The sequence below is a fragment of the Desmodus rotundus genome, chromosome 3 (assembly GCF_022682495.2).
Source record: "Desmodus rotundus isolate HL8 chromosome 3, HLdesRot8A.1, whole genome shotgun sequence".
Classification (NCBI taxonomy): Eukaryota; Metazoa; Chordata; class Mammalia; order Chiroptera; family Phyllostomidae; genus Desmodus; species Desmodus rotundus.
Window position 1 is genome coordinate 90,156,332 of NC_071389.1, and position 24,602 is coordinate 90,180,933.

At 40.5% G+C, this 24,602-nt stretch overlaps 1 protein-coding gene across 1 annotated transcript; it reads right to left on the reverse strand.

Annotated features, from left to right (window-relative positions):
- Positions 1 to 2,107: 2,107 nt before the first annotated feature.
- On the reverse strand, positions 2,108 to 24,594 carry WRNIP1 (WRN helicase interacting protein 1). Its single transcript, XM_024552327.3, has 7 exons — positions 23,580 to 24,594; positions 21,153 to 21,344; positions 19,685 to 19,926; positions 10,248 to 10,477; positions 5,981 to 6,136; positions 3,450 to 3,529; positions 2,108 to 2,861 (listed from the first exon to the last, which is right to left on the reverse strand). Exons 1-7 carry the CDS (start codon positions 24,384 to 24,386, stop codon positions 2,586 to 2,588), a joined length of 1,983 nt encoding a protein of 660 aa, XP_024408095.2. The 5' UTR covers positions 24,387 to 24,594; the 3' UTR covers positions 2,108 to 2,585.
- Positions 24,595 to 24,602: the final 8 nt, after the last annotated feature.

Below are 24,602 nucleotides of genomic sequence, written 5' to 3' on the forward strand. Positions count from 1 at the left end.
CTTTGTCCCAGTGTCCTTATCCTGAAATTTCTTATTGGGTTGATTGAGGATTCAAATTTGTCCATGCCAAATGCTAACACCAATTTAGTACTCGTTACACTCTCAGTAAATGACAGCCATCATTAATTTCCACGTATGTGCACTACATATGTCTTCAAATTTTATTTGCTCTCCCTTCAAGTATATTCATAACCAAACCACTCATCTTCACTACTGCCACTCATCTACTACCACCTCCCCCAGAATACTGCAAATTCTGATTTCCCATCTCCCATCTCTGCCCTCCCGACTGTCTTGTCTCAACATGGCAACGAAGGTGATCCTTATACAATTTAAATTCCATCGTGACACTCTTTTGCTGGAAACCATGAGTAAATGCCAAAGATTTTACCATGAACAAAATGATTCCTCATAATCTGAACCCTCATCATCTCCTGACTTCAACTTCCACTACTTCCCTTCCTCTACTCCTCTGCTGGCCTTCACACTGGACATTGCGTCTGCCAGGCACCTTCCTCCTAGGGCCTTTGTATCTGCTGTTTCCTGTGCCTGAAATGCTGTTGTCTGCATGGAATGATATTCTAGATGTCTGAATGGCATACTCATGTCCTCTAATCCTTGCCTCAAATATCTTCCTGATGAGGTCCAACTAAAATTTAGGTTACTCTTAACTAAAATTCCAACCACACCTCCCTACCCTTTCTATCTTCCAATTTTCAACTAAGCACTTACCATTAAAAAATTTTTTTTTCCATCCTTACCCACAGACATTTTTTCATTGCTTTTTAGAGAGGAAGGGAAGCATTGATGCGAGAGAGAAGCATCCACTGATTGCCTCTCATACATGCTTGGACCAGGGTTCCTGAGCACCTGGACTGGGGATCAAACCCCCACAGCCTTAATGTTATGGGACAACACTCCAACTGAGTTGCACCAGCCAGGGCAGCACTTTTCATTAACTGACATATTAAAATAATATTTTTTTTCTGTTTCATGGCACAGGATTTTGTCTCATTCATTGATGTATTCCCAACAAGAGTGATCAGCATGAGGTAGGCACTTTATGTTTATTGAATGAAAAAGACACTATCCCAGAACTGAAAGACATGACTTTCCAGACTAAAAGGTCCACCTAATGACCAGTAAAATCACTGTAAACTTTCCAAACATCAGGAACAAAGAGAGAAGATCCTATAAGCTTACAGAGGTCACAATCAGAATGTCATCAAACTTCTTGATAGCAATTTGGGAAAGAGGCAGACAACTGACAAATAATTTCCGACCTAGAATTTATTCCCAGATAAGTCCGAAGGTAAAATAAAAGTATTTTGACACTCAAGGTCTAAAAACAGTTTGCCTCCCATGCCTTAAAACTAGGATGCGCATCACCTAAGGAGAGAGAGGGAAGCACAGGATCCTGCGATCAGACATGACGGGGCACAAATCAAAGGAAATCTCCAGGATGACAACAAAGGGATGACAATTGTGCACTGAAGCACAACCAGTTTAGATAGAAGAGGGGTGGGTCACACACCAGGCCTGATAAATTCTATCACACTGTCCTTCAGGTGGCTAAAACCTCTCATTCAGGAGAAAGGCAGAAGAGTCCCAGGGTGGTGGCTGTGCAGCATTCCAGACAGACAGAAGGGGCAGTACCTGGGAGGGATCACACCCCGGGCAGGAAGCAGAACCGAAAAGATTACTGACAGGGCCATCCTTGTGGAAATGTGTGCAAAATGCCTATTAAGGAATTTGAAAAGAATTGGCAGTATATACAAAGAAAACTAAGTTCTGTGTGTGTGTATCATATTTTACTTTAAGAAACACAAAAGTGAAACAGGACTGTATGTATCATTTAGAAACATGGAGCTGTAAGAAGAAACTGGAGGAAGTAAGGAAAAATGGGACAGACCACCGGATTTTTTAAATAAGCCATTTAAAATTATATCTATTCCTTTAAAAAATTAAGGTTAATTTAAAAAAAAAAAAGCTTTCCAATTTCACCCATCATAATTTTCCTTTCACAGTATCTACTACCACAATGTGATAGTGACAGACGTTTGAACCTAGGAAACCAAGGTGGGAAAAATGTGAGAGAATTTAAGAGTACTTTGAAATAGTTTTATTGGCTTGTAAGACCTTTGCATATAAAAAAAATACCCAAAACACTATGCAGTATTAAATCACAATTAATTTTTTTACCAAATAAAACTACCCAGAATATACATTTTTAAAGGAAAAAAATCCTACAGAACTGAATTCTGAAGTGACATAATGACTTAAATACTTTGACAAAATAGATAATTCCTTATAACGTTAATTCATTGCACAAAGCTGCCAGATACTTCCATAAGCATAACCACTGCAGAGTGCAAATGAACACAATTTCAACATTACACATTTAGTTGAAGTAACTGTGCCTTCACCTAAGGAACCCTCAATTTCTGGTACAAAAAGTTGGTCTGTTTTAACTCCCACCAGACAACCAACGTCACAATGCATTTACTTCTCTTTCTGGCCATTCCTATCAAGAAAGGGGAAAAAAAAAAAAAGTAACATTCTTCCACTGTCATAGCCTAAAGGAGTCAGCACCGCCTTTGTTTAAAGAAATCCACTCCTCTCAATTCTTCTGGCAGGTATTCCTGGTCCACAGGCTCACTGTACATGGGGTTGTACTTGTAGCCCTTGCCGTAGCCCAAATCCTTCATCAGCCTGGTTGGCGCATTCCTCAGATGCAGTGGGACTGGGGGCAGAGGCCCCTGGTGGTTTCGCAGGCAGGCTTTGACATTGTTGTAGGCGTTATACACCTCAATAGACTTTGGAGCTCTGGCAAAATAGACTACACACTGGGCCAGAAGCACCTAGTGAAAAGTAAACTTTTATTATGAGGGTGCCAGAAAGTTTCTGTTTTGCAAATACTTTATGACATCTCTAGTTAATTCTGATAAGGTTCCCATCACACTTTTATTATCCCCCTTTCTGCCTATAGTCTGGATAACCACCTATGACAGAGGAAATTCCTACATGAGAAGGGAGGTTGAACCAGACCAGTGGTTTTATTTTTCAAAAACTGAAGAACATTTTATTAAATGAAGTTTTTCTTAAAACCCCAATGTATAAAACATAACTATGAAGCTGCTCTGTTTGTGAGTGAACTTGCACAGACTTTCCTGTTCAGCTCTTTCAACAATTTTGTCTCCAGGAAATCCTGAGCACTTCCTCTGAACTTTGGACTCCAGGAAGTAGTTTGAAAATATGACCTTGTTGATACGTAAGGTCCCCTCTCTTTACAGCCTCTAAGGTTATAAAAAGGGAGTTAAAAAGCTAAGCATCTTTTTCAGCGGGCCCATACATCAACGGTGAGGGCAGAACATATATTCAAGTCCATAAAGGGACAGAACACAAAGAGGAAGGAACTGATTTGCAGAGAACTGAGCGCATTACTTTACCTCACATTCAGGCATGCCTATAAAATGACAGCCTTGGTAGGCAGCAACTGCTTGTGTTAGTGCAGATGGGTCAGCCAGACCTGTCACACAGAGAGAGACAGAGAAAACAATGTTTAAGTGACAATGCATACCCCCATCCTGACCTATGTGCTGCTGTGACCAGAGACCATCATTGCTGTAGACTCTGTTGACCAAAACAATCCCACTTAGCAAAATGGTCTGACTTTTTGTTGATCTCATTAGCTTATTCAAGAAATATTTACTGAATGGTTACTGTGTGATGTCAAAAACTGTTTCCTCAGGAATAAAAACTCTATTATATCTAGTAGGAAAAATAAGAGACTATACATATAATAAACATAAGGAGTAAAGACCATGACACCTGTCACAAGGATGGATACATTAAAAATAAACATTTACTAACACCAAAGAAAAGTTTTTCTGATCTTTTTCTTTAAATAGTGTCCAGAGAATTCTGGCCAAGATGCAGGCATAGGTAGAAATGCTTCGCTTCCTTGCACAACAAAAAGGAGGGCAACAACCAATTTAAAAACAATAAACCACCAAAACTGCCAGCATATTAAATTGCATGGAACTCTGACAACCAAGGAGTTAAAGAAACTGGCAGGAGGGACGAAGACAGGCAACCTGGAGGGTAGAGAGGATCTGTGGCAAGGCGGTGGACTGCATGGGCGAGATGGGGCTGGCTGACCTGGAAACTAAAGTCTCAAAACCTCTAGCTGAAAAATATTGCAGAAGTTGCAAAGGCAGGAGAAACTCCTATTCTCACAGCAGAGTTCTTGGAAAGTGGGGCTAGAAGTGAGCTAGTGGCATTGTTCCCTCTCTGATCCCTCCCCCACAGACAGTGCCACAAAGTAGCAAAGAGGGTTACCCCACTGTGGCAAATACCTAAGGCTCCACCCTCTGACAACATAACAGGTGCTCCGAGACAAAGAAATATGGATCAAATCAAAGAACAGATCAAAACTCCAGAAAAAGAGCTAAATGATGAGGACATAGAATCTATCTGATGCAGAGTTCAAAACACTGGTAATTAGGATGCTCACAGAATTGACTAAGCTTGGTCGCAAAATGAAGGAAGAAATGAGGGCTACATAAAGTGAAATAAAACAAAATATACAGGGAACCAACAGTGAAGGGAAGGAAACCAGAACTCAAATCAACAATCTGGAACAAAAGGAAGAAATAAACATCCAACCGGAACAGAATGAAGAAACAAGAATTCAAAAAAATGAGGAGAGGCTTAGGAACCTCTGGCACAACTTTAGTGCTCCAATGTCTGAATCATAGGGGTGCCAGAAAAAGAGGAAGAGCAAGAAATTGAAAACTTATATGAGCAAATAATTAAGGAGAATGTCCCTAATCTGGCAAAGGAAACAGACTTCCAGGAAGTCCAGGAAGCTCAGAGAGTCCCAAAGAAATTGGACCCAAGGAGGAACACACCAAGGCACATCATCATTAAGTTACCGAAGATTAAAGATAAGGAGAGAATCTTAGAAGCAGCAAGAGAAAAGGACACAGTTACCTACAAAGGAGTTCCTATAAGACTATCAGCTGATTTCTCAAAAGAGACCTTACAGGCAAGAAGGGGCTGGCAAGAAGTGTTCCAAGTCATGAAAGGCAAGGACCTACATCCAAGATTACTCTATCCAGCAAAGCTATCATTTAGAATGGGAGGGCAGATAAAGAGCTTCCCAGACAAGAAAAATCCAAAGGAGTTCATCATGACCAAGCCCTTATTATATGAAATGTTAAAGGGACTTAGATTTAAGAAAAAGATGATCAAAAGTATGAATAGTAAAATGACAACAAACTCATAACTATCAACAACTGAACCTAAAACAAAAACAAAAACAAAGCAAACAACTAGACCAGGAACAGATCCACAGAAATGGAGATTACATGAGTGGTTATCAGTGGGGAGGGGGAGAGGGGAGAATGGGGGTAAAGGTACAGGGAATAAGAAGCCTAAATAGTAGGTATAAAATAGACAGGGTGAGGTTAAGAATAGTATAGGAAACAGAGAAGACAAAGAACTTACATGTACAACCCATGAACATGAACTAAGGGGGGGAGATGCTGGAAGGTGGAAGGGGGATAAAGGGGAGAAAAAAATTGGGACAACTGAAATAGCATAATCAATAAAATATACTTAAAACAAAAATAGTGTCCAGAATCTTTCATTTCTATCTCAGTAGTGATCCAATAAATACCTGGATACCTGACTGGAAAGCAAATTTAAAATACTTCTTCTATTTCAAGTCATGTTAGGAAAATCACCACTGAAGAGGAAACAAAAGGATGACAAAGTGTTTAGGAACAAACACTCAAAAGTTCATACATATACTATCAAGAAATAAACTTAGTTCCTACTTAACTCTTCTTCTCCTTACCCAGTCCCACATGGTACAAAGAAACTCTTAAGTCAAAAAGCAGTATTTCATCCCTCCACATCACCCCACCCTACCCTACATGGACACCAGACTCTGGACCTTTCCCATCACACTCACCTATGTCCTCACTGGCAAACCTCACAAGCCTCCTTGCCACATATAGTGGGTCCTCTCCTCCTTCAAGCATGCGTGCCAGCCAGTAGAGGGAGGCGCTCTGGTCTGAGCCTCGCATCGACTTATGAAGTGCAGAGATGCAGTTGTAATGTTCTTCTCCTGGACACCAAAAAAGCACCTGCTCAATTACTGGCAGGAAGAGGGAACCCACGGTCTCTTAGCAGGAGCCATCCAAGCTGTATGTTGCTCTCACTTGGCTGACATTAAGGAAGGCTAAACTAGTGCAGTACCTAGGAGAACCTAGGAGAATGAGGTTTCATAGTAATTTTCAGGCTGCGCAGTGTGAGGGGACAGTGCCCTAGTATGGTTGCTGGAGCTGGCCCACAGTTCCCTGCAGGGCCTGCAGACCTGTGTGATCAACCAGTCCAACTTAGAGTAGGAAGCTGCTGGGAAACTTGTGGGGTTCACACTGAATGTGAGCAAAGACTAGGCAAAGGGAGGGGGCATTCACTTGGTCCTTATAGACCTCGGTGGATGTGCCAGACTGAAGAGTGGAGAGTGATTCTGATGTTCTGGTTCTACCATTTGACCCAAATGTCAATTTGAGGAAAATTGACCCTGGGCCTGGATGTAGCCATTAAAATAGAGTCAAGTGGCAAGCGCAGCTGTTACAGCCCATTTGTTCCTCAGTGTCATTTCCAGTTGTCTTTCTGATATCTGAAGCCTGTGGTCATTTAAATCCAGTGTGGGGACACACACACATGTGGCAGGATCCCAGAAGGACTGACACATGGCCTAACAGCTCTTACCCTGAAAGCACTGTAGCCCTTCTCCCTCACCCCTTGGTCTTACCCATGTAAACAAATCAGTGGAATGTGCTTTAGAAAATCATATTTAAAAAAATTACAAACATTTGCATTTGCATACATTTCACTATGTTCTGACCACCACTGCTTCCTTAAATTTGAGGAGAGGGCACCCTCCTCATGAGAAAGCAGAGGCATTATTCTTATTAGTATTAGTCCTTCCAGAGAAGTGCTTGGGCTGTGCTCTTCATTAAGCTGAGGCCAGCAAGACCACAATCTACTCTACACAGCATTTGGGCCCCAGGAACAAGTCCTGGCAACTGACTATGCTGGTAAAATGGCATGACCTTCAGATGAAGAGAGCATGAGATAAAATGCCAGCCTGCCAGAGGAAGAACCTTTGAGAGGCTGACTATGGGGCCTGAGGACCTTCCATTTTTCAGAGGAGCACCAAGGCAGACAAATGGTTTCAGCAGGGATGCCCGATATCTGAGAACAAACTGAGCTGTCACCTGTCTCAGGGCTTCCTCAGCTAAATCACAGTGGCATGGAGACTGGCTGGAAAAGTGTTCTGCATGAAATCCACATGGTTCTGGCCCACCACCTGCACAGGCCTGGACATGGACCCTGTGCTCTGCTCCCTTCCAGTGCTGAGCCTGGACGTGGGGAGGCAGCCAGATAGTGCAAGCCTGGCCAACTCACGGACATGGAGACGGACGAGGCCACCTCCACTTCACTTTCTGTCAAATGTAAACAGGAGATAGCAGTGAATCTCCCCTGCCACACAGGGTACTCATTTTCTTCTATCTTTACCGAGGGTCAACAATAAAAGGCAACACAGGCTCTGGAGCCAAGTAGCCTGGGTTTGAATGCCAAATGTATTAGCCATGTAATTATGGGCAAGTTACTGACCCTCTATGTCTCCTGGGGTTTCTCATCCATAAAATGGACATTGTAAGACTAGCTAACACACAGCATTATGAATATTAAATAATGTATGCCTGGTATAGAGTTAGCACTATAAAAATGTGTTAGACAGTATTCTATGCTAGCTTCTATTTTTGCTTTTATTATGTACCACTTTGTAACTTAAAATTTCATGTTATTTATGTAGAACCCTGACCTCCATGCATGGCGCAGAATGTGTTCTTACTTGGAAATTTCTTGGTTCTGATGCAAAATTATCTGCACTGGTTACTGGGTCCTACAAGTAACTATATACTCGATGACAAAAGAAATAATTAAAATCCTGGGGATGAGGGTCTTTGTCTCACCAGAGTAATAAACAGGCCTGAAAGTATAAGCTAGTAGGTTTCCAGGACAACGCTTCCATCATCCCTACTGATGGAACATAGCCTGATTCTCTAGGATATGAATTGTTTGAGTGCCTCCAGCTCAACTGTGGAGTAGGTATATTACACAGTGTGGGACAGGGTGGGGTATAAGACCTGTGGATCATGTGGGTTCTCAAGACCTGACACCAGGTAGCTTCCACTACCCATCCCAGTTCTTCCTGGGGCGGCAAAGAAGGTGATCCCCATTGTGCATAGCTGTACATGATGAAATATGAGCCCCAAGAAGCAGGAACCCTAAGAATGGATATGTCTGACATCCACTTGTGTGGGTGTGTGTCCATGAGTAGGTATGTGTCAATATGCATGAGTGTTCACAGGTTTGAGTGTTCAAATGGGTGTGAGAGAGTAGATGAGTGTGTAAGTGCATGTGTGAGTGGGTGTGAGGTGAGTGACATACTCCAGCAGTGAGATTGGTGACTGTGGGGAGGTGCTGGTATGGAGGCAGCACTGACAGTGGGAAAGACGTAGTCCTGGGAACCAATCAGACCTAGAGTTGAGGATAAATTTAACCACTTGCTTTGTGAATTTAGGCAAGTTTTATTATCTATAAAATGAAGATAATATCAATAGTTAACTCCTAAGGTTATTTTGAGAATTAAAAGAAAAAAGACAATGTATATAAAATAGTAAGATGCAATGTTAGCTAATGTTTTGTTAAATGGTAGCTTTCTTTTTTTTTGGCTGACAGTCTGATAAAATATTAAGAACAGTTTTAGTTCATCCGATCAAAATAGAGTCTCTTTTAGGACACCTACAAGTAGAGAAAAAGACCACTGTGGCTGGAACATGCAGAAACAAAGGAGAGTCCAGCATGTGGGACTATTTTTTACCTCTTAAAATTTTTAATTTTGTTCTTATCTCGAATTCTTGTATTTGGCTGAAAATAAAGCAAAACTCTACACTAGAATGTTTTACTTTTCAGATTTTCCAAGCATTCATATGACATTCAAGAGCACAGAGTAGTGGCCATGTGAGATCCCTGGGTCATAAGAGAGGTCCCTGGTTAGGGGCACATTCACATCAGAAAGCAAACAGAACTGTTTGTTAAATGCCTCCAATGTGTCCATAGTGCTTACTGACCACCCCATCCCCATCAGCTGTGGTGCACGAAGGCTGAGGAGCTTCAGTCACTTCCTTAAGGTCACACAACATGTTCTATTCACTCATGAGGAAGCAGTCAGTGCCTGGAACCAAAGTCATTCTTAAGCTCCCTTACCCCCTTCTCTAACCAGTAAGAAGTATTCTCCAACATTAAAATGCATTTGGAAATACTGTTAAAGACATGGTACAGCTTATGTGATATCTAGAATGTTCAATTATCAGCTTCTATTTCTGGCATAACTTTTAAGGTGTGGAAATTCTATTCCTGTTATTGCAATAGGACTCTTTCCAGAATCACACAAATACTCAAGCCCTAGGAGTTCAGGCTAATCTACAGTGCGCTGTCTTCTTCACCCAGATCTTTTATAAAAACACACAAATGTGTTGCACTTATGACATTTAATATTGCCAGGTCATGGATTTAATAAGAGCTGGTATCAAAATTGATATCTATAAATTCTATGAAAACAGATAACTGCATAAAGCAAAATTAATTTTTCTTAAAAAGCTGTAACAAAGAGCATCAAGATCCAAATAAATTTAACATTTTAGTTCAGACTCTAGAAATTAAGAATTTTAATTTTCATTAAATAGTCACTAAATAACAATGGGACTCATTGTTACTGCCTTTATAAATTATCGTAAGAATTGCTGTCAACTGAGTGTACGGGTTTTAAAAATGCTTGTGTTCTAAAATGTGCCATCAGCGAGAAATGGAAAAATAACTACCTTGTAAGTTGAAACCTGCAATTTCAAACCTGCAAAGTCCTCTCAGTTCTTATCAGGACAGCTTCTGTTCTGTGCATCTGTTAAGAAAGCTCCAGAAGCTAGGTCTTTGAAATCACTGAATGTAAGATTTAATTCTATTACCAATATAGAGATCCAACTGAGAAAGATAGATGTTCATGCTCTGGACCCAGATGAAGGTCAGAGGCCTGGAAATCAGAGTATGTATATACAACTTACTTCACTAAAGGTTCCCTCTTTTCACATTTCAGAGTTATTTACCTGCTCGATCATATAAAATGTGAGATTTCTGGAGGCCTTCTTTCACATCATTTTCAGTGATCAGAACTCTACTGGGAGAATAGGTTTGCCCACTCTTCTTACAAAACATCTTCCTAGAGCTTAACCTGGCTAGTACTGCCAGCTGCAGTCCATTCAATCCAGCTCGGGCATCTCCATCACTCAGGTAAGCCAGAGTGTCTACTGCTTTATCCTCTATGAATACGGAGGGCCTGCAACACAACAAGTGTTAGTTATTGTCACACTCATATTACACAATTGTCATTCTATAGCACTTCATAGTGAACTCATTCATGTCTTAGCAAGGTCACTAAAAACTGCCGTAGGTTCATGATTCCTGCTCTTTATTCTTAACTTACATTGTTAACATGGTCAAGCACTACTGAGACTGTGAACAGATCTGACTTTGAGTCATGAGGTTATTTCACTATAGCACACACACATAAGCATGTAGGAAAGAGACATGGAAAGTTTTATAAAGTCACTGCGGACATGTGGTCTCTCTGGCTTTATCCTACAGAAACAGTGAAAACTACAGAAACACCAGTGCCTCATCATAATGTACAGAAAACATGTCTCAAATGCAGTCCACACCCTGACAACACAGGTATGCCCAGACTACTTTCCACATACAGGAGACAGCATCATATCAGAAAGCTAGCTCTGAAAGGCTCCAGATCACACAGCTCAATTCAAACAACAAACCAGGTATCCAATTATTCTGGGCATAGTAGGACCTGGAAGCAGGTCCCTGGAATTTTGGCCTGGAGTGCGCTTCCAGGTAGGTATTAATCACTTGAGGTCTACATAAGGTAGCAGAGGTCACAAGCCTGGACATCTATTAGAAGATTCTGGCATACTTCAGCCATGAAATCTTGGTAAGTTATCTAGCCCCTGAATGTCAGGACTAAAATTTATCATCACATTTCTAAATGTGGACCTTCATAAAGAAAGCCTGACAATGATTCATTTCAAATTTAATTGAGCAAAATGTTCTATTCCTAGTCTATTTAGAAAAGATATCTATCATATTTAGTTACTTAGAGGGGTCTTATTAAGCTGTTATTAGCTGTTAGCAGCACAATTTTTCAGTTACAGCTCACCCATACCATCGCTAGACTTGAGCTGAAAATATCTACTGTCAAAATGTTTAAGTCAATTAGGACTGTCCAAACCAGCTACTTGGAAAACAACGCACAGGCACCAACTGGGCTGGGCCAAGGCATGGGAACTGGAGTGGGTGGGTGGGGGGTTGTCAGGAAATGGGGCTCAACTTGTCTTTGAAGGTTAATGTAGAATTCCTATTGCACACCCACCCATTACCTGGTTGACTGGCTTGAGTAATACCAATTTGTATTTCATCAACCAAAAGATTTGTTTCTAACACTTTAAAGACTGCCTCATCTCATTTCCTAATTTACCTAAGCCAAGCTTCTAGTTAACTGTGATCTTGTACCACACATGAAGCACTTGTTCTGCCTTATAGCTTGATAATGACCAACTCTCTCATCAGACTCCTGACAGCCTCCCTGGCCTCAGAGCCATGGTTGCAATATGGAGTCCCATACTTCCTTCCACACCAAACACTCAAAATACACACCAAGGCCACATCACTGATATTTTGTAAAGCTGACAGACAACTTTTCAAGCAGATATTACTTTGCAGATTTTGATAATTTGAAAGAAAATCACAGACAATATAAACCAAAAGAAAATGTGTTAGGAGGAACCAGAGGTATATGGCAGTCCTCAATGTACCCAAAAGGGAAGGGTACACACCTGTCTTGGTTACTGCACAATGTGTGTGTGGGTATTAGTGGGAGCAGAAAGAACCAAAATTGCCTGAATATCTCATTTCAGCCTTAGAACTAATAAAAGCAACACCTTCCATCTCCTTGGCAAGCTTCCTAGCAACAAAGAGCCTGCAAGATCACTTGCAGGAAGAAAAGGAAGTAAAGTGGGAGCCTTAATCAATCCTAACTGATTGAGCCATCGCCAGGAGCCGAGCCATTTGTGGATCACATCTGTTATCTCTCCATTTCCCCTAAATGTTGAGGCCTCAAGGATAGAAATTACGTTTTATTCTTTCTTTGTATCCCCCATACCTGGTACAGAATGGGCACTCAATATCTGCACAATATGAATGGCCTAACTTCAATTTTCCCACAATTTCATAGTGAAACACTTATTTCCTTTTAAATTACAATATATAGAAAGTATAACCCCACACCACCAAAATCCATTATCTCCTCTACCTAGAGATAACAACAGCTACTATGGCCTCAGTTGAAGTTCCTTTATGATCCATCCACCCCTCCAACCATAAACCTTACGTCTAATTTAAAACAAAATTGGAATCATACTATGCGTAGTTTGCATCCTTAACAGTAAAGTTTTTGAAAAACAATATACTCAGAACTCTAAATATTACTTCTTTATAAAATGTACTTTATATTAAATTTTTAAAATAGAGACAAAGGGGTAAAAGTCAGTTACTGCTGTATCACATAAACATTAGTATTTTAGTATACATTCCTTTTCTATGACTTTGTCCTTCATATATAAAGACATGAGTGCTTTTGGGAAACAGAAGAAACGTGTGGCCTTTAATACTTTAGTGCTTACTATACTGTCCAGTTTCAAGAGTATCATATAAAGCCAGTGAGTAGGCCCTTTTAATTATGAGAGAAGATAACTTACAGACTGGTTTCAGAGATTTATAAACAGCACACTGTAAATAAGCCTTTTTAAATGGGCATTTATTTTATGTGGCTGGAAAACAGGATTCTGCAGTTTTTAAACTCAACCAAAGTGCAAGTTGTTCTATCGTTATCCTTTCGAATCAGGGTTGAAATCGCGAGGAATAGGAGTGCTGCTGCAATAAAACCAGAGCTGAGTGCTTTTACCTAAGCTCCTGCTGCTCTATTTCTCCTCCCCTTCAATATAATCCACACTCCAAATTTCATCCCTGTCCAAAATGAGTATTTTTAAACACAAATGAGTTTTCCAGCAATTCTAATCAAGTCATAAAAAGCGACTACTGACAGAACTCATAATGGTCACACAAATAAATCCCCAAGTGGAAACTTGCTATTAAGAACACTGTATAGGATATTCAAAAGGTTCTACCTACCATTCCATATTTCCTGAACCCTAGTTTACTCTACCTAGGTTCTGAGAAGCAATAAAATGTGTGAAAATACTTTGAGATCTTAGGATAGGGACAAGATGAGAGTATTCAGGCCAAGAATAATGAAATAAGGGGTATCTGCAGAAGGAAGAAAGAAACATCCAACCAGAAAAGAATGAAGAAACAAGAATTTGGAAAAATGAGGATAGGCTTAGGAACCTCCAGGACATCTTGAAACATTCCAACATCCGAATTATAGGGGTGCCAGAAGGAGAAGAGGAAGAACAAAAACTTGAAAACTTATTTGAATAAATAATGAAGGAGAACTTTCTTAATATGGCAAAGGAAATAGACTTCCAGGAAGTCCAGGAAGCTCAGAGAGTCTCAAAGAAGCTGGACCCAAGGAGGAACACACCAAGGCACATCATAATTACATTAGCCAAGATTAAGCAGAAGGAGAGAATCTTAGAAGCAGCAAGAGAAAAGGACACAGTTACCTACAAAGGTCTTTCCATACGACTGTCAGCTGATTTCTCAAAAGAGACCTTACAGGCAAGAAGAGACTGGCAAGAAGTATTTCAAGTCATGAAAGGCAAGGGCCTACATCCAAGATTACTGTATCCAGCAAAGCTATCATTTAGAATGAAAGGGCAGATAGAGTGCTTCTCAGATAAGGTCAAGTTAAAGGAGTTCATCATCACCAAGCCATTATTATATGAAATGTTAAAGGGACTTACCTAAGAAAAAGAAGATAAAAAATATGAACAGTAAAAATGACAGCAAACTCACAGTTATTAACAACCACACCTAAAACAAAAACAAAAGAAAACTAAGCAAACAACTAGAACAGAAACAGAACCACAGAAATAGAGATCACATGGAGGGTTATCAATAGGGGATTGGGAGGGGGAGAGAGGGGGGAAAGGTACAGAGAATAAATAGCATAAATGATAGGTGGAAGACAGACAGGGGGAGGGTAAGAATAGTGTAGGAAATGTAGAAGCCAAAGAACTTATAAGTATGACCCATGGACATGAACTATAGGGGGGGAATGTGGGAGGGAGGGGGTGGGCAGGATGGAGTTGAGTGAAGGGGAGGAAATGGGACAACTGTAATAGCATAATCAATAAATATATTAAAAAAAAGAAATAAGGGGTATCTGAATTTATATCTGCAAAACTCACCAGCAAACAGTAACTACTGCAACTATAAGTAACTACAAAGTATCTTGAAAGAGTATTCCTAGTCCAGAGAATTTAACATGGATTTTTAATTAAAGTATAAACTTGTAATTCCATTTACAAGTAACTTTCTAAAGTTAACGTAGGATTAAATGAGGAACGATTTACTTTGGGGATAGAGTGCCTGAAATTTCATAGCATCCCATAGAGAAAGAAATAAGAGATTGTAAATTATATTGTCACACTGTGGTTTGAAATGCTTTGGGTTTAGCAGGAATATGGGATACATGCTGTAAATACAGCTCCTTTCTTTCCTTTTTTCTTCCAAGGTGTGAATCTTTTTGCCCATTGTTTTTCTGGTGAATGACATTGGGATTTAGACAATTCTATTGAGATGGTTGGATATTTAAGTTGAAGGAGTGAGGTACTGAAGACATACCTGTTATTTCATGGCAGAACAAAGGAATATACATGGCTCAGTTAAACTATCCCTAAATTATAAAACAATACTCTGTGCATCTCTTTAAGAAAATAAATACTCCATGGTCAGGGTAACAACTGGTATATAGGAGTTCTCAACCAAGAGTGCGCATCAGGTTACAGAGCAATTCCCAAAAATACAGCTCATATGTATCTTACTACAGATTTACTGATTCTGAAATCTCTAGGGATAGACCCTGAGCACATGTATTGTCAGGATGCCCCCCTGGGAATTTTAACAGTACAGATCTGGTTAATAGGCACTGCTGCTAAATTACAGCTGGGAATCTTGTGTCCTTGATACTTTTTGATACAGTGTTGCCCAAAGGAACATAGAAAAAGGTGAGAATATTAATACTTACCAGTAGCTAATTTAATTTGGTAATAAGTAACTCTTTTAACTCCATACCTAGACCCCTTCTAACAACTGAGGTAGCTTAGTAGTTAGAAACATGATTAATTCAAAAGCTGGTTCCATCCTTGTTCAAGTGGGGTGATCTTGGCATATTATTTAACCCTTTTGTGCCTCAGTTTCCTCATCTAATAAAAAGGAGTCAATAATATACACTTTGTAGAGGATTAAATAAGACATGTAAAAGGTTTAGAGTAGTGACTTGACATCGTAAGCTCTCAATTTTAACATTACTAATGAGAATAATTTTAATTGGACTGGTTAGTAGTATACTGTCTAGAAGAACTACAAATCTTCAAAGGCAAAGCCCTAAGCTCAGCTGCTTCCATGATAACAGAGTGAAACTAAAACAAAACTTGCTCCAAAGAGAATATAAACTCAGATGATGCCTCTTTCTGTTTAATCCCGGGGAGGCGCACATCTTTCCTAATTACACTATATCTAATACATTTGGTAGGGCACAGTGGGATAATCAACAACTCTAAAAGATGTGTCTAAGTCCTAATACTTGAACCTGTGAATGTAACTATTATAAAATCTCATGATTAGATCATTCCAGATTTAGTGTGGGTCCTAAATCCAATGACAAATGTCTCTATAAAAGATAGTAAAAGAGAAGATAGAGGTAAATAGAGGAGATGGCCATGTGAAGATGGAAGCAGAGATTGGAGTAATCCTGCCACAGGCCAAGGAATGCCAGAAACCATCAGAATCTGAAAGGAAGGACTCACTCTTTGGAGTCTTTGGAGGAAGTGTGACCCTTTGAAAAGCTTGATTTCAGACTGCGAGCCGCCATTAATGTGAGAGAATAAATTTCTGTTCTTTTAAGCCAGACAATTTGTGGTAATTGTCATAGCTGCCACAGGAAGAGAACACCAGGTCCCTGAAATCTGTTTCTAGTTGGCAGGTTATGTCATTACTTAATGTATGTTAATGTAACATTTTTCTTTATATCAAAACATTTTAAGAAAGATTATTAAAACCCACAGCTCCTTCTGACCGGTACCTTTTATGCTGGTATTCTCCTACCTTTATTTCTATTCAGTGTTAGAAAAGATTATTTTTAAAGGGCAGGCAGAATAGTTCAAACTTTTTTTTTTTTTAAACCCACCACCGAGAAACAAACCTATAGACACCCTGTTTTGGGCCATCTCATTTTGGAGCCACTTTGCCTGGGTAATCAGAGAAAAGCCCCAGTCTCAGAGTCAAGTCACACAACACCTTCACTTTAGGACAGAAGCCACTTCAACTGTTTCAACCAACTCTTGGCACTCTGTCTAGTTATACAACAAAAGGGCAACTACGGCCTCTCATTTCAATCTCTTCATGTCCGTGAGCTTACGCACTATTACTTGGTTTACAAACAACTGATTCTTTAGGGCTGGTTTCAAATAAGCATATGTCCAATGATCTGGAATTTACAATCATTAAAAGCAGCAAGTACTGTGGGGTGACTGAACACTAGGTTTCTTTCTCATTATTAATATAGCACAAACTCATCAGACTCTAAACCATGGATTTTTTCTCAGCCTCTAAAATTAACCCAATGCAGAGGTAACATGTGACCAAAGTGCTTAGTGAGCAAAATATACAAAAACTGTTGATTACTCGTACAAACCAAAGGAACTATGGGATAGATAATTCAACATAAATTACCAGCTGACCTCCATCTTTCTCTTCACAACCAAAACATAGTTGAGTATATGTAGAGTACTATTTTGCAGATGTTACACTAAAGCTAGAGGGCAAGAGGGAGGTGATGTACTATTCTTTGGCTCTTCTTTCCTGTTGCTTGGAATACTTAATGGTTAGATCTTCAGTAAGTGGTTGCCCTGGGGCATGGGGGAGAAGCCCTGTGCTGAAAATGTAGAGCAGAAAGACAAGTGCCCATGTCCCTGACAATACTGTGAAAGTGGCTGGCTAGGAGCTGCATTTTTTTTATGCTCATGGACCTTCAAGCTAAATATACGAGGGAAATAGAAAAAAAGAACACTTTCATCTCGTGCTAATGATAATTTATAGTGTACAAGTATATAATGACAAGTATATAAATCCTTCAAATAAAATCAAGAATGGTGTGAGCGTCAGCTTGATTAGTTTCCAGATTCAGTACCTGCTCAGCTCCTCTCACACACAGCCTTAAACAGTCTGGAATCCCTCTGTAAATATTCTACTTGCTGCATAAGGCACCAAAACATAATAATACAAATGCACTCATAATAATACTCATAGCTTTCCAGACAGAGAGTAATTATTTGGGGTCAAAAGTCCTTCCTTCCTACTAAATTAGGGTAACCAAATCTAATTTATGTCCACAAGAATGTATGTGTAGTAATGCCAGTCAGTAGAAATTTGAAAGTAAAAGTTTACCTAAAACTGAAAGACAGTACAATCCACTATTAATGATCCATGGCAATTGATGGCCAGGTACGTCTATTAGGAAATCATCAGAATTCTTTCTATGTAAGAATTCTATGTAATATAAGAATTCTTTCTATGGCCTACGACATCTCCCAACTTCTCGTCAGAATTTCTAACAAGCAGACCAATTAAACGTAATAATCTTTAATTTCACTATGCTTGCTGTTAGTGTGCTTGGGCAACAGTATTAAAAAAAAAAAAAAAAAGAAGGTTCTTGATACCTGGGCAATGGCGTTATCATCCCTTACGCTGCACTATACAAAAAAAAAAATTAAACTATTTCTCTCATACTGATAGCTACAATTTACCTCTTCATTCACAAACCATTTATTAAACATGTTAACTTTAGGCACCGTGCTAGGTCCTGAAGATATGTACAAGAAGGAAAAGTTCCTATTCTCCTAGCTTTGTCAGGAAGGTAAAAGATAGAAGAAAGTAAACAAGAGAATGAAAAGAAGTAATAGTTAGGATCAATTCTAAATGAGTGTTAATGGAAAAAGTAAATGATCTATTGGGTAGAGGTGGTTTTCTCTGACTAGAAAGTAACTCTGGCACATTACAAATCACTGGCTCACTTTTGTATCAAGCTTTCAGTTTCAGCAATAAGAAGAAATTCTTTCACTTGCTCCTCTCAAATTTTAGTGTGCATTCAAGTGAGCATTTAGTGTGCATAATAGGATTCCGTGTTAAATCCTATTAAAAGGGAATCCTATTAAAATGCAGAAATCCTTTTTAACACCAGCTCCAAGGTTCTACTGTCTACTTGGCATGGCAATGATGGGAGAGGAAAAAACAAGAGCCCAGCATACCAAGGGCTCCTAAATATGAATATACCTGATACCAACAAGTTCCATACATCTTCCTAACCAAATTTTGACAGCTATCCCATCACAACTATACTCTAAAATGATGTGACTTTGTTCTGCCTGGGGGTCCTTGGAACATGTTTCAGCTCTTTCCTGAAGCTTAGCATTAATTCCCATGTCTGAGAAACAAGCAAATGGGAGAGGCCATACATATAGGGAGGGACTGTTGAAATATAAACCCTGAGCCTATGTCTTAGACTGTAATCCTCACAGAAGTGTGGCTCCACAGCTTCGCCTCAGGGCAAGCAGGCACCAGCAGCTGTGGGGTCCACAGCACAAAGAGGTAGGCATTAGATTCTCATCACACCAGATTATGTTCCACTGCATTATTTCAGCTGATACATGAATCAATGACATTTGAAGAATATAATCTAATATGAATAAATAAAAACTTCTGACTCAGGTAATCTAATTGATTATTCATGATATACACCCTAAGTGAGTTAAGTAACTTGTAGCACTCATGACACAAGAATGGACCACCTAAAGGAAAGGGACAGTTTCTAATGTGTCTTTTTCAGTTAAAAGTACTTTACCTTCATGTAACTGAGTTTGACTTTTAGAGTATGAAAAAATCACTCTAAAATGATTTAAGGGATTTTATGGTACCATTTACTTTAATTTTTACTTAATATTTTTAAGAGTAAACTGCAGGAAAGAAGAAATTGAAACCTCAGTATAAATATCAAAAGAATTATAAGAATTTTAGACATGGCAATTATAAGCTACAAAACATCTTAAAATAAAGAAAGATATACTTGCTGGTATAATTCAGCACTTCCCTCCTCTTTTGTTTTCAATACTAGATCAACATTTCTTCTCAGTCCCCACCCTCTCCTTACTGCTTGCTGTCCATCACTTTCTGGACCCCTGCCAGTGGATTCTCTGGGAGGTGTGTGACCCCAGGATACTGCACACAATCAACTTACTCAGAGCTGCTGTTGCTGCTATGGCTCAGAGGGTCAGCAGGATGGCTGGAATCAAGGACATGGATGCCCAGTGAGTTGATTGCTCGCATTAAAATAGTCACCATTGCCTCTACTGGAAGCTTCTCAAGAACAATAACCCTACAGCGGCTCAGAAGAGCAGCATTGACTTGGAAGGATGGGTTTTCCGTGGTTGCCCCAATCAGAGTGATTGTCCCACATTCCACGTGAGGAAGGAACGTGTCCTAATCATGGGAAGAAAACAGAAGAAATTGATTCCAGTCAACGACATGCAGAATCCTACGTAAGTTGGTTATCCATTCCTTATTTTTCCTAACTTTGACTTCAGGAATAGCAGCATTATATTCACTGAATATGGATGCAACAGCTAATGCTCAATTAATGCTTTTTAAGCTAAAATCACATCTTCTGGCATGCCAATTGTCTAACCCTAGTCTCTTGCTGGTACACTAACAGCTCAAAGTAGAATTCTACTGTAGTTTCAGCATAAACAATTTCTTTACTTAGAAAAGTATCTTCTATCCCAAGGCCAAACTGCCATAGTTTAAATATAGCAGCTATTTATTTATAGAAGTCTAAGAAAAAACACAAAAACATTAATATTTCCAAAATCTTCTTCCACTGTGAGTAGTCAATATATTGTTGTCTCTCTTAAAAACCTTGGTAAAAAGTTACATGTCTATATCTATCTCAGTGAATATGTAACCACCACATGCTACTTGTGGGGAAAAAATGCTAAGATGAGTCAATGGTCCAACATAAAACCTACAGTGCTAATATCTAGTCAGAACTCTGAGGGTCTATTTAGTCATAGATACAAATCAGATAAAAAAAAGTTTAGTAGGGTTTTGTAAAATATTTCTATCTCTGACTAAGAAGCTGTAACAAATGTGTATATTTTAAAAAGTATACCTAAAAAGAAGTTTATATTTAGGAAGAATACAAAAGTGGCTTTGTTTACAAAAAGTAGTGCTTTTATTTTTACTTTAGAAAGCCATTTAAATAAGTAGTAAAGATTAGATCTTGGTAATTTCCACCTTGACAAGACCCCGAAGTCATGGAAAACACCTTTTAATCTTGAGAATAAAAAGTAACATTTTATAGAGGAGAAATTAAAAATTAAGTTAAACTGTTCACTATGACTGCTAATATTTAGATTACAAATTTCAAACTTTGATCCAAAGACACTTTTTTTGGTATGTATAGCTCAAGGATATACAAATTTCATTTATCAGAAAGCATTTTCTTGTCATAAAGAAGACTAAGAAAAAGTAGAGAAATTGACTCAAGAGAGATGGGTTGGCACTCTGTACTTCTTTAGAGACAGTGAGTTAATAATGATAACAATCCCTAGAATTTGCATAGTACTTAATGCTTTTCAGAGTGATCTCACATACTTTACATTCTATTGAACGTTCACAATGACCAAAAGATAGAGAAGTTAATATACCTGCTGAGATTTATTGAACCGATGAATCTCATCAATAAAAAGGATGGTTTTCCTTTTGAAAAAGCTCTTTTCATTTTGAGCTTGTTTTATGACATCTCGCACATCATTTGTCTTGGCATTTGTTGCAGACAATGTCACAAACCTTATGCTATGTTTTTTGCTGTTGTTGGCTATGATGTGAGCCAGGGTGGTCTAGAAAAGATGACAGAATTTGGAAAGGTGATCAGACACAGAGGGGAAAAAAGCACCCATGGGTACAAATACAAGCAAGCATAAGCACAATTTACCAAACAATCTGACCTCTGAAAAATGCTTAGCAACATACATACTATCTGAAATACCACAGCATATTATCAGAATTTTTTTAAAAAGTTTTAAATAAAACAGTAAAGTAACAAAACTTTAGGCTAATCCTGATTTTTCTCCTTTATATCTAACCCCATTTGATTCCTTTTTTGGGGGGAGGTGGGGGGACTCAGATTTTTGGGATCCCAGTAAAAAGAACAGCTGTTTTGATTTATCAGAGTCTGGGTGACAGCTGTGATCTCTTCCAGCCAAGAAAGCATTACTGACTGAGTGTAAAACTAAGTGCAGGAGCACAAACTCGATTAATTCCGCAACTGGAGGCTTACCATTGCAGCTTAGAAAAGGAGAGTGAGCCTTTGAATTTAGAGACCAATGGCAATTACCTAGCAATTAAGATGACTGCATGCCACTTCTGAATGTCTGTTTTGGAAGGAGATGAAACAATAGCACTTTGATCATGTTAGTACTTACCAGCAAACAATGGTGATCCAAGGAAAATACTGCTCAGTGCCTAGTACTTAATGGTGCTCTACAAATTTGCATATGCTCCTATTTATCAACATTATTATTGTTAGCAATATAGTAATAAGCAAGGGAATAAAGCAAAAGGGAAGACTGTTTAAACAGAGAGCCTAATTTGCCCCTGAATGATTGGAAAGGTGGCACTTTAATTTCTGTAAGTTGCATAGCACCATTGGATACTTACTTTCTAAAAGTTGTATAGCACTATTAGATACTGTGGCTGCTTCTTTAGCAAATCCCATCGTACTGGCTTCCAAGCTAAATATGTACATGCTTGTGACTTAGTCATCAGCCATTACACTGAGGAGTATTGCACACTAAATCTCTTATCCAGCATCTCCTGAGTTCACCCTACTCATTTCCCTGGTGACTTTTTCCTTGCCATATGGGACCATCAACAGCTGATCAGACATTCTCATGATCTTATGTATAGACTTCACAAACAATTAATAAAAATGCTACTACAGCTCACTCTCCTAAATGTGGTAATAAGTAAATATATCACCATGGTAAAATGTTATTTGGGTTAGATCTGATTTATACCTGGCCAAAGGGGAAGTATGAATGCAAACAAGAAGGCACAAAAGGAACATGCATTCCAGGAACTGGAGTAAAAGGAGATGTGATTAAGTTGTGGGAAATGAAGCTGGAAAGAGAAATCAAAAAAGTCCTCGTGTGCTAAGGAGTCGGAACATGAAAGTTCTGAGAGCCCCTATACGCTCTGATTCTGAATGTTGCCTCTCATTCACTGGTGCTCATTCTTCTCCCTCTTCCTATGGAGTAAAAAAATAAAAATAAAAAAAATCACATACTTAAAATACCTCAGCCCACTCTTTCTTTTCAGTCTTAACACTCGACTATTTTTCAAGTGTTTTCCAGTGACATGTTTTCTAGACCCCAATATCCTACCTGCTCTCCTCTGGACTTGTAGCAATTCCTAGCAAGGCATACAAAACCGGACACCAAAATACTGTATATCGATGTTTCTTCTCTAAAGTACATGGCATTATCAGCACTGTTATGGAAAGGCTAGATGATAACGACTTCCAGAGAGAAAAGACGGTTCATGCAAGTCTTGTTAAATATATGCAGTTTCAATAAATGAAAATCAATCCGTTCAAATAAACTAACATGGAGGAGAAGGAAGTGGAACAGAAATTAATTTTTTTTCAAAACTAAATCCGCGTACCTGCAAATGTAATATACAAATGACCCTCTGCAATTTATAGCACGCTGTTTTCTTGAGAATTTGATCGTTAATGTTGAAATAGAAAAAACCTAAGATCAAATAAGAGTCACATATTCGTATGGACCTATGAATTCAGAAATTCTCATTTTGACAACGAGAGAAAACTGTCTTAGGAATCTAGGTGGGTGTGCCTTAATTACATCCATCACAACTCCATCTGTGGGGACCAGGCACTGCCCCGGCTAAGAAGCTACCTGAGGCCCTGCACTCTTAGGTCTCAATACCCAGAGACGGGAGGATTTTTCCAGATCCGCCAACGCCGAAGCTACCTCACCGTGAGATCACGCCCCGACCGTGGAAGCCACACTCGGAACCTTTCAGGTGCAAGGTTCAGGCAAGGCGGCACTCACCTTGCCGCAGCCCGGCGGTCCCCAAAGGATGAGCGAGGGGATTTCGTTCGTCTCCAAAAGGGACCTGAGCAGGGTTTCCTGTCCCACAGCTCTGCTCTGCCCAGCGTAGTCCTGAAGCGTGTCCGGACGCATCTTGTCGGCCAGCGGCTTGCCCTCCAGCATCTGCCGAATCTCCTCGGCCGCCAGCGCCCTGGAGTGCGGACGGCCTCCGCCGCAGGCCCCAAAAGCAGCGGCGTCGGCATCCCAGTGTCCCGGGTCGTCCTCGCCGTCCGCATCAGCGTCCACATCACCATCGCCCACCGCCTCTTCTTCCTCCTGTGCCTCCACCTCGTCCCAGCTGCGCGGAGACGCGCTACCTGCCGCAGCGGCCGCAGCGGCCGGCCTCTTCCCCGAGCCTTTCCTCCCCGGGCTGGTGGAGCGCGCCACCGGGAAGTCAGGGATGAGTCGGGCGCCGCTGGGCGTGGGCGGCGCGTCGTAGCTCTCCCGGCTCTCGGTCTCACCGCCGTCATCGCCTTCCTCGCCCTCGCCCTCGCTGCTCTCGGCAGCCGTCGGGGTGGCCGGCTGCTTCAGTGCTGAGCTCTCGGAGAGCCGCCGCCTCTTAGTACTGGGCGGCGAGAGCCCCTTGGGCCGCTCCCCCGCGCGGTGTGGCCCGGCCGCGGGCTCCGCGTGCCCCGCGGGGTTAAGCAGCAGACAGCGGTCAAGGTGTGAGTTGATGTGTGCGGCGGGCATCATCTGCTGGCATACGGGGCACTGCACTTGGTGCATCTGCGACAGGAAAGGGTCGTCTTCCGGTCCGCTCACCTCCATGGCGGCCGCTGCCAACGTCGGCGCGGTCGCAGCACCCCTGCGAACGCCGAGGGTTCGCGATGCCCACCGCTAGGCCCCGCGTCGCGCTCCCCTCGTTCCGGGAGGCGGCAGGACGCGAGCCCACCGGGTGAGGGCGCCACTCATGCCTCACGTCCCGAGCTTCCCGCTTCACCCCCCCTCAGCCGGCCTCGCCTCCAGCGGCGTCTCGAGTGGCAC

Bases quoted from the DNA above. Each gene is read 5' to 3' on its own strand.
- WRNIP1 (XM_024552327.3), bottom strand. From the start codon at position 24,386: ATGGAGGTGAGCGGACCGGAAGACGACCCTTTCCTGTCGCAGATGCAC. The intron at 6,137-10,247 runs GTAAATAACTCT...TTTGGTGTCCAG, and splicing joins CATTTTATATGATCGAGCAG to GAGAAGAACATTACAACTGC. The intron at 2,862-3,449 runs GTAAAGTAATGC...ACTTTTCACTAG, and splicing joins TAGGCATGCCTGAATGTGAG to GTGCTTCTGGCCCAGTGTGT.